Source organism: Mustela nivalis (genome assembly GCF_964662115.1).
Source record: "Mustela nivalis genome assembly, chromosome: 18".
NCBI lineage: Eukaryota > Metazoa > Chordata > Mammalia > Carnivora > Mustelidae > Mustela > Mustela nivalis.
The window spans coordinates 4,390,527-4,401,133 of NC_139037.1; the positions used below are offsets into that span (position 1 = coordinate 4,390,527).

A 10,607-nucleotide genomic window follows, 5' to 3' on the forward strand; every position below is an offset into this window, starting at 1 on the left:
GACTTGGGATTTGGCCGTTGGGAGCCTTCATTAGTTGGGCGTTCGGTACCCTCCTCAGTTTGGGGAACTAGCGAGGAGGGCCTGGTCCTTGGCATTCGTCCGCTTTTTCGGTATCTGTGCATCCTCCACAGTGGGGGTTTCGAGCCTGGACGCAGACTGTTTATTTCTCGCTGGGAAGGAGGAAACGGGAGGTGAAAGCGTTGCGTGTCTTGGCCTGGTGAGGTGCCGACACAGCCAGGTCTGAAGCTCGCCTTCGGGCTCCCCGGATGATGGGGCTGGGGAGGAGGCCGGAGCCTCACGTTTGCAAATAGGAGCCCTGCTGGAGCAGAGGGCCGAGCCCCTGGAGCGTGAGCTGAGTGTGCGTGCATCTCTGAGTGAAGTTGAACTTGACTGAATTCCTAGCATTTTGTGTAAATCTTTTAGAATATGGTTGATCTTTTTAAAAAAGGTTAAAGTCACAGTTGAAAGAAGATTAATGTTTTATTTCCATAGAGATTTCCTTTTCAGACTGGAGATCTGGTAAGAGTCTTTATTAAAATTTTAAATGCCTGAGAGGACTGTCCTGGTTCGAAGTCTGCTGGCGGCCGTGCTTCTCGCACGCAGCCAGAGGGCCCTTGAGGGAGCAAAGCTCCTGCTGGCCCCTCGCCTGTCAGTGGCCTGTACAGCCCCTGCTGGTGGCACCGGGTCTGCAGTGGCAGGCGTGGGCCGAACCTGCGTGGAGGCAGTGGGGCCCGGTTTCCAGACACCACAGTGTCTCCGTGTCCTGAACCACGGACCCTCATGTGGGCCTGTGATGAGCCGTGGGCCGCAGCCCAGCGCCTGGACTCCCTGCTGGGTCCCTCAGAATGACTGCTTCCTGTTCCCGTGTGCTGTGTGTGGGGCCCAGTGGCCCAGATTACTAGACTCTGCCCTTGTGTTGACCTTGAACTCCCTTCCAGTGGCGTGCACTCAGTGGTTTCGGCTCACCCCTCAAAGTGTAGATACCGATAGTTCCCCCAGAACAGCCTCCGGGAACGGGCAGCAGCTTTGGTGCCCTGTTCTTCTGAGCAATTCTTTGCTCAGCAGGTGTCATGTGGTCTGGCCATCCCTGGGTGGGATTTCTGTCCTCTTGGTGAGGGGCCCAGAGTCAGGTGGCACTTGGGCAGCCTGTCTAGCCCAGTGCCCAGTGGCACTGACCCACGTGAGCCCTGGGGCTAGGAGTGAAGTCCACGGTCAGGTCCTGTCCGTCGTGCTGGTGTTTGTGGGCTGGCGCTGACTGCAGAGGGTGTGGGCTTCTCAGGAATAGGTGACCTCCTCTTTTCCTATTTCTCCTCACTTGGGGGGCTTTTAATTTCCTATAGGCATTCCTTGAAAACACTCTAATCCCTAAACGGCATGCCCATTGAACCCACAGACTGCTTTTGGCTCCTTGATGCACTCCTTCAGTACACGTCTTACGGGGTGACCCCTCCCAGCCTCAGTCATTCCGGGAACCGGCAGCGCCCTCCCAGCGGAGCCGGCTCGGCCACTCCAGAGAGGATGGAAGGTGAGTGTGCGTGGGCCATCGTGCCTGCGAGGGACAGAGCCAGGAGGCGAGCCCCCGGCTGTCGCCAGCGTTTGCAGGCAGCTTGTTGTGGGGACAGAAAGGCCGCGAACGCCGAGGTTCTCGCGCGTCCCCAAGTCAGCATGGATCACGCCCTCTCAGATGGAGCCGTGGCTCCTGGGCTTCTGTGGGGAGAAGGGCCAGCGTTCCTGGGCACTCACTGAGTGCCAGGTACACGGATCACCTGCCCCGGGCCTCTCAGAGCTCTGGGAGAATAGATGAAGAGACAGGAGTTGAGAGATGTAACTGGTCGAGGTCACTGGCTGGTGAGCCGCAGCGACCTGTGGCCTTGCCCACTGTGTGTCGGACACGGCTGCCCTATGTGCGCACCAGGCCGGAGTGTTCAGGTCCTCACCGCTGGGACCACCGAAAGCATAGCGTGAGCTGCAGATATAATTGTAAATCTTCCAGTGGCCGCGCTAAAAAAGTAAAAGGAAAAGGGTGAAATTCATTTTAGTGAAGTTCTTTGGCCCAGTATACCAAAACCGTTGAAACGTGACACGCCATTTCAGGTGCTTAGTACCCACACACACGGCTACGGTACTGGACAGCACAAGTCTGAGAAATAGAAGAAATCTTGAAATTTAAAGATGCACATTTTTTTTTTGTTTTGCCTGAGAAGTAAACACTCCAAAAGAGAAAGCTTTTCTTCCAGAAGCATTCCTACAGGTGTGTGGAACTGTGGTCAGTGAAGGTCGCCCAGCCATGGCCTTGCGTGTGGCGTGGCCACTTGAAAGGGAGTGGCCCTTCTGCTCTGTTCACTTGCCGTGAGCAGTGAGCACGCGTCCCCTGGGGGCACTGGTCATCGTCTGGGAGCCAGGTTACTAGGGTACGTGGTGGGCCTGTTGGCAGGCAGACAGACAGGCTAAGGCTCCCAGTTGTCTCCTGGCGTCTTCCTAACAACCGTGGTTTTGTGTCGCTGGTGTTGCTTCCGTCCCAGGGAACCACCTGCACCGGTACTCCAAGGTCCTTGAGGCCCGTTTGGGAGGCCCGGAGCCTCGGGCTCTGCCGGCCTGTCCGCACCTGTCGTGGGCCAAGCCACAGCCTCTAAACGAGACGGCTCCCAGGTTAGTGCTTTCCTGTGCTTTTCCACTCCTTCTGCGGGGTTTGTGATTCATTACTCTTTTTTTATAAGAGAGGATGGAATTTTACTGACATCATTATCGAATCATCCGATCTTCTAGCTTGCCATTTGTGATGTTATTTAATTGGTGAGCCCCCATATCGACCTTTACAGTTACACTGTCTGGTGGTGTCCTGCCTAACTAAGGAAGCGCTTTGGGTAATTAGCATTGTGTTAGGTTTGCTTGATTCTTGCTTAAAAAGCTGAGGTCTGACAGTGCTGTCACTTGAACAGAAGCTCTGACTCTTCTGGTTTGGGGTTCGAGAGGCGAGTGCTCCCTGTTTGTGGTGTGGATTCTGAAATGCTGACAGGTTCTTCTGTCAGTCCAGGGGGCTGAGACTGCTCGGGGGAGGTGTGCGTTCCCGCTTGGGGCCTGGCCTGGAGTACGGGTCCGCGCCCTTCCCCTAGTCCCTGTCGCCCCCGCGTGTGGTGCCCGGACGCTGCGGGTCTGCCTGCTGCTTCGTCTCACGGACGCCATCGGCTCCTCTCTGCTCCCTTCGCTCTCAGAAGCCAGAGCGAGAGTTACTTCTGCTGTTCTCTCTGGGCGCCGCAGCCCACTGAGCACGCTGCTTCCCTTGTTTTCTGCCCTCACTCCTCCTCCCTGTTTCTGGACAGAAGAATGGGGGCTTGTCCTGATTTGGGGTCCTGGCACAGTGAGACGGGGCCTGTGTCCCAGCCAGCTGGGGGGCGGTCTTCCCACGCCTCTCCTTCGCGCAGTGCTGCGGGCAGCCGTCCGCCTCACCGGCAGCACGGCGCCTGCCTCCTGGCCGCCGGGGCTCCCCCTGCCACGCTGCCCACTTAGCTTGGGTCTTGGTGTGTACAGGCTTTGGTGGGCTGGGGCTACGGGTGGCAGGGGACAGAGGACCACCGTCGACGCAGTGATCCGCTGGGAGGAAGAGGCCCGGACGTCGTGAACAGACTGCTCAGTGCACCAGTCGCGGACCGTGTGTCCTCTGGAGAACGCGCTCAGCAGAAGACAGTGGGATTGTGCAGTGTTCACGTCATCTTCTCTTCAGCTTGTTTCTGCCGGAAACTTTAATTACAGAGTCATTTTCCATTCTAGTTAATATCCCGTCATTTAAACATTTCTGATAAGATTCCATTTTTACATCCATTTTTTCATAACCTCCCATTATTGTAGCATTCAGGCCACACTTTGTTCCAGCTGTCGTCAGCAGTTCCTAGTCAGGGGACAGCCCGTGTTGGCCAGAATTGCCGAAGCCCAGTTTCTCCCCCCGTGCTGCGGACTCAGAAGCAGATAAGGCTGTCCTGTGTCCTTAGGTGCGCCCACGCCGGGCCTCTGGCCGCCGCCAGCCAGTCGTCATGGACGCCGTGCAGCGCCTGGGGCTGGCGTCCGCCGGCACTCCCGGGAATTGCTTCTTAACCGCCCATCGGGCTCCCCCTTATCTCACATGAAACATTTTGCTGAAAATTATTTTCAGTCCCCAAAGATCTACATCTGGGTCTCAGTTCTGGAGCTGAGAGATCTGAGACCACGTCAGATGGCTCTAGACAGCCCTGGAAAGGGCTGGTGTCCGTTAGTCCAGTGCTGAGCACGAGTTTCTGTCTGTTTCTGAAATGACCCCTTTCTGAGTTTCATTGTTGGGCACCGGGTGTCTTTACTTAGAGCAGTTGCAGGAATGTCACACTCGAGAGGAACCTGTGGGCCCGGTGACCCCTCTGTCCTTGTGTTGGAGGACCACAACGCAGTGTGCTGTTTTCCACCGTTGTTCAACTAGAAGGTGCCATCGCCAGATAATTACATTCCAGAGCCGGATCTCATGTCAGAATACAACACAGCCCGCATCTGTTCAGCCACAGGGTCCTATCTGGTCTGGATTCTATAACTTGACCTTGTCAGTTTGATTTTCAGAGGATGGAACCTCAACGGTAAAGTCCAGTCCTGTGAGGCAGGAGAGGTTGTCATGCTCACTGGTATTTTCCAAGCAGCTGCCCAGCTGCAGGAAGCTGAGAGGAGCTTCTGCCTTCCCTGTGCATCGAGCACCTTCCCAGACTCGGGCTCCCCTGGCGCCCCTTCACCCAGGTGCCCAGAGAGAGGAGTGTTTTTTTTTGCCTCAGTTGGCCGAAGTACAAGGCCAGCTACTTGCTTCCAAGAGTGTAAGAAGCAGAAAAACAGGGAGCTCGTAATCAGCAGGCACACTGTATTCCTTTCTCCTGAGTCGGCCAGAGCAGTCTTCATGTGGCCCCCTGGCAGCCCGCTGCTCTAATCGGGGCGCCCCCCCACCCCTGCCAGCTTGCTGCTGCTCTGTGTAGCATGTCAGCCTCTCTGTGCATCAGGTATGACCCCAAACTGTTGCTGGGTCTCAGCATCAGGAATGAGACTAGCTGTGCAGCTACCATAGTGAGGCCAGCGTTGACAGAGTAGACACGTCGCCTTTCTTCCTCGTCCTGGTCCGGCGGGCAAGGCCGACGTGCATTCCCACGGTTGGCTCTTCTTGATGGCTCCACCATTGTGTGTCTGCCTCATCCTCCCTTGTGGTGACATCTTTGAGGACAGAGGCTGGCTGGTTCCTGGCACCCAAGGAGCCTCCTAGGCCGCGCTGATCTGGGTTCCTCGGAAAGCAAGCTCTGCTGGCTGTGCTGCCCCATGGCAGAGACGTCCACGCACCTTCCCGCCAGCCCTGCCAGCTCCCACCAATCTGGAGCCCTGGGTTCAGCTTTTGGCTTCAGACTCCTTTCAGAGGTTCTGGGTGGTTTCCTCCCACTGCGCGACGAAGTGTCCAGTTGAAGCAGAGGCAGACCATTGGGGGCCTATTAGGAACCCAGTAGGACACGTACAGACTCGATTTGACATTTATTTCTGTCTTGGGACCTGGGAGCTGTCAGTAGTGTGCTATGCAGTTGGGCTTAGGTCGGTGTCAGTGGGACATGGCTTCACCTTTCTCCTTAAATCCATTCCTACTTCTCAGGTATTGGCTATGCTTCGTAAGCTAGTGCGACTGCTTATTTTCACTCTGTTTTGATCTGTTTACATGAAGTAATCTTTGGAAACACCAGAAGCTGCTCTCCATTGACCTGGACAAAGTGGTATTACCCAACTTCCGATCGAACCGCCCTCAAGTGAGGCCGTTGTCCCCCGGAGAGAGCGGTGCCTGGGACATTCCCGGAGGTCAGTTCTTAGGGGCTTCGGTGTGCTAGACCCTACTTGCTTTGTTCTGGTTCCCCCCAACCCCCTCAAGGCGAGCCAGGTAGGCCTGCCTTCGCCTTCCTGGGAGCATCTGGTCTGTGCTTTCTTTTTTTTTAGAAGATGTTATTTATTTCTTTGACAGACACACTGACAGAGAAAGATCACAAGTAGGCAGAGAGAGAAGCAGGCTTCCTGCTGAGCAAAGAGCCTGATGCGGGGCTCGATCCCAGGACCCTGAAATCATGACCTGGAGATCATGACCTGAGCCAAAGGCAGCAGCTTAACCCACTGAGCCACCCAGGCGCCCCCGTGCTTTCTCTGTGGTATGAGGCCCAGAAGTGGGCCTCAGGGATTACATACTGTGTTCCCTTCAGAACTTTCTACCGTGATTTTCAAATTCAGAAAAACAAAGTTCTTTTGTGATAGCCAGGTGTTACACCTGAAATTGTTCCTGTAGAGTAATTTGCACACTCTTGTCGAAGTTCTGCAGGCAAATGTGTCTGATGCGGGGAACACCTCTGTCTTTGGGTGGTTTGGGTCCCGGCCAGTGGCTGAGCCACGCTGGCCTCCAAACCCTCAGCCTAGAGGTCTCTGCTGATTCTCCGTTCTGGCCCACCTGGGCTGGGACGCTCCCCTGAAAGCGTGTTTCTGCCTCTCAGCTGATCTGATTGTGCCCCCTCATCCCAAGTGACAGAACGTCCCCTCCACGGGCAGTGGCTTTTGGCCTGACTAGACCATTTGGGACAGGTCATCTTTTACCTGGAGCGACCAGGATCCAGTCATTCCAGCCAAGCATGGCAGCAGGTTTTTTTTGTTTTTTTTTCTGGAGAGCTCTGTGCTCTTTCGAGAGGTTATAGCTCCCCGTGGGATTCCTGGTTCCAGGAACTGGTGCCGTGGCCCATGTGTTCCAACCCCGGGGGCCTTGTGTGGTGACGCCCAGCTCCTGAGGGCCTTGCCTGCAGTCAGGCGGTGTACCGATGGTGGTTCATTCTGGAACCAGACGTCCTCCAGGTGCCACTCTTGACTTCTGACCGCATGTCCCGTCTGTGGTCGGCTTTCCCCGGAGGGTCGGGGTGTGGCCAGCCGTCCTTCCGCCCCGCCTGGCCTCCCTCCCCGTCCTCCCACTCAGCCGGTCTGACAGCAGTGTCTCCTGCCCAGTGTCCAGACTCCTCCGCCTTCCCGTGCTCTTAGAGGAACCGGAAGCAGCTCTTTGCATCCCTTTGTGTAGGTTGTGTATGACAGAAGAAGGGTCAGTCCTGGGCTTTGTCTAAGGTGGGCATAGGGAGAGGAAGGAGCAAAAACCTCACCTCAGGACACCTCTGCCCACCCCCCACCTCCACTCCCAAGGCTGCTAATCTGAGAATCTCTCATTTGTTCTCTGCACATGACCTGCGTCCCTTCACCTAAGGTTTCAAAATTCCGTTTGCCCCATGAGCCTCGCTGATGCATTTCCTTTCGTTTCTGACGCGTCTGCCTCCGCGGCAGAGAGGCGGTGGCTGGAGGCTCGGGTGCCCCTGACCGTTACCGCTGTGCTCTTGCAGGGATCATGCCCGGTCGCTACAACCAGGAGGTGGGCCAGACCATCCCCGTGTTTGCCTTCCTGGGAGCCATGGTGGTCCTGGCCTTCTTCGTGGTACAAATCAACAAGGCCAGGAGCCGGCCGAAGCGCAGGAAGCCCAGGGTGAAGCGCCCCCAGCTCGTGCAGCAGGCCCACCCGCCGAAGACGCCTTCCGTGTGACCCCAGACCCGCCGGCCCTGAGAGCCAAAGAGAGCCTTCGAGGACGGCCGTGAGGGGCAGCCCGCCGGGAAGGGGTCACGTCTCCAGCCGTGGTCTCGTACAATCTGTCCTCAGCGGGCCTCCCGGGGGCCTGCAGGAGGGGCGGGTGGGTCAGTCTCCGGGGAGACCACCGGAGGGGCCTCGGGCACGCTGGCTGGGGGCCCCCGACCCGTGGGGGTGCGCCGCCTTACACCAGCGGAAGCTCTGACCAAGCTGAACTGTGCTCATCAAAGGCTATTTTCTATATTTATTGTTGGGAAAAGTCACTTTAAAGACTTGAGCTATTTGGAAGCAAAGCTATTTTTTTTGTCAGTGGAATGTGGTTTTTTTACTATGACATCATGAGAAATAACACAGATTCCGTGATCTCCTTTTTGATGAAAGGACAGACAGAGATTTGAAGGAAATTTGCACAGATCTGTGAAACATAGACCTTTGCTTTATTTTTCTAAGTATCAACTGCCATCATGTTTTGTAACTCGGGGTCTTGATTTCACCATTGTCGGTGAAGAAAATTTTCAATAAATATGCATTACCTGTATGAAGCTGAAAAGAAGGTGTGACAGGCTCTTCTTCTACCTGCCCCGGTTCTCCCTGATGACACCTGGAACAGGGTCCCCGTCAGCCTGCTGGGCGGCAGGGGGAGGTGGGGTGGAGGGTGTGGTTTGAGCTCTAATTCACGTTCCATAAACTTCTCCGATGTGTCCGATTCGGTGGTTTTCAGTATATTCACAAGGTTGTGTAATTATCACTCTTGTGATTCCAGAACTACTTCTTCACCCCCAAAACAGGCTGTCCCATCAGGAAGTCTAGCTGTGTCCGTTCCCTTCCAACCCACGGCAGCCCCTCCTGTACCCAGCTATATCTGGCCCGAACATTTCACGCGCGTGGAATCACATGATGCGTGGCCCATTTTTTTTCCGTGTACACGTTTGTAAGACGCGCTCGTGTGGTGGCTTCGGGCACCGGCGCGGCGTGCGGATGGGCTCGCCTTGTATATCTGTTCCTCCGTTGGTGGACGCTGGGACTCTTCTACTTTTTAGCTCCTTGGAGAACTGACGCGAAGAATGTTTGTGTACAAGTTTCTGCGCAGACATCAGTTTTCATCTCTGTTGCATGTAAATACCCAGGAGTAAGATCTTAGAGCACCACGTTTACTTTCCTGAGGAACTGCTAAGCTTTTCCTGTTCAAAGCGAGGGTGCCATTATGAGTTCCCAGGAGCGGGCTCCGAGGGTCCCAGCCTCTCTGCGCCCTCACCCAGGCCCCTGACCACCCCGTCCTTCTAGCACAACGTGGGTGTCAAGTGCTGTCTTCGTTGTGGTTGGGATTTGCATTTTCCTAAAGACGAATGATGTTGAACACCTTTTCCTGTTTGTGGGCCATCTGTATGTCTTCTCTAGAGACGGGTCTGTCTGGAGTTAGTTTGTAATTGGGTTTTTCTTATCACGGTGTGAGTAAGACTTGTTTTTGTATTCTAGGTGCAGGTTCCTTATCAGGTATGTGAATTGCAAATGTTTTTTCTCATTCTGTTGGTTGTCTTTTCACTTTCCTGATTGTCTCCTTTGAAGCGTGAAAGTGTCTAATTTTTGATGAAGGCCATTTTATCTCTTAGGCACCATTCATAGGAAACCATGGCCTCATCCAGGGGAGCCCAGTAATACTTAACCCCTGCCCGTCCGGTCTGTTTCCATATGCCGACTGGTTGACCTCAGCCTTCGTGTCACAGATGAGGACAGACTGACCGGAGGGGCAGAGACCCGAGGGATCAGGGTGCTGCTGAGGTCCTGGGAAGAAGGCCAGGCCACGGGATGAGGGAGAAGTCGCTAAGGCCCACCTCTCCCTGCGACGGGCCATCCTCAGAGGTCATGTTCGTGACTTTGCAGGCATCCCGTAGGTCCCCACAGAGCTCTCTGTGCCCCAAGCAGCTCGGAGGACATCAGCACTTGGCATACAGTAGCCCCGTGGTTGTCAGGTGGGCTGCGCATCCGAGGGTAGCTTGGGTGTGTCAGAGCCCAGGGCTCAGGCACTGTCTGGTCCCACTGCCTGTCCCCCACAGGTGTGGGCAGCTCACCACCCACCTCAGCACTGTGGAAGTCGGGGGTCCCAGCCTGTGCTCCTGCACAGGTCCAGGCAGGTCCTGGGAATGAGGAGACGGGCTGGGCACAGGACCGCAGGCTGTGGGAGCTGGGACCGGCTGGAATGCCCAGGCCTTGCCTCGGGGACAGCACGTCTTTAGATTATTCCAGAAAAGCCTGAAACCCGGTGTATGGTGGCGAGTGACAGAATTAGAGACTTTTTTTAAAAATTTTTTTTAAAAGATTTTTTTTATTTATTCATTTGACAGAGATCACAAGCAGGCAGAGAGGCAGGCAGAGAGAGAGAAAGGAGGAAGCAGGCTCCCTGCAGAGCAGAGAGCCTGATGCGGGGCTTGATTCCAGGACTCTGGGATCATGACCTGAGCCGAAGGCAGAGGCTTTAACCCACTGAGCCACCCAGACACCCTGGAATTAGAGACATTTTTGGTGACTTAGGTTGTCTCTCCGGTTCTGCTGCGGAGTTACTCTAACACGATACGCCATGTGATTGTGGAACAAAGTGCTAGACCGCAGAGTCCATGCCGGCTGAAGGCCATGGGTATGCCTGTTTCTTCTGCAGACTTGGGCACCTCCTCCCTAGTAGATGCCCCCTGTCCCTGCCTGCTGGGAGGCTCCCTCGCCTGGCCCTCCAGGTCGGTGTCCACGTGTGACCCTTGCCTTCGGGACTGGCTCTCCTGTTTAGGTGGGGTGGACTGTGCTAGCCGGGGTGCACATGTGTATGACTTAGGCTTGGGCGTAGGGTTCATAGGCTTGCAGAGTTGGGACAAGACGAGAATTGGAGAGTTGTTAGTGTAGCAGGATTTTTAGGGACCTGCGGTTACCGTGGCTCCATGACAGGAAACCACGTGGTGGGTGATGTAGCAGGGTGAAGTTCACTAGT

At 55.3% G+C, this 10,607-nt stretch overlaps 1 protein-coding gene across 1 annotated transcript in view; it reads left to right on the forward strand.

Moving 5' to 3' along the window:
• Positions 1-8,183, forward strand: part of MBTPS1 (membrane bound transcription factor peptidase, site 1) — a 52,218-nt gene extending 44,035 nt beyond the window's left edge. The window contains exons 20-23 of the mRNA XM_082712066.1: positions 1,394-1,525; positions 2,523-2,649; positions 5,705-5,835; positions 7,395-8,183. Coding sequence (XP_082568192.1) covers positions 1,394-1,525; positions 2,523-2,649; positions 5,705-5,835; positions 7,395-7,591 — 587 coding nt within the window. The 3' untranslated portion in view covers positions 7,592-8,183. The remainder of the gene's footprint in view (positions 1-1,393; positions 1,526-2,522; positions 2,650-5,704; positions 5,836-7,394) is intronic.
• Positions 8,184-10,607: the final 2,424 nt, after the last annotated feature.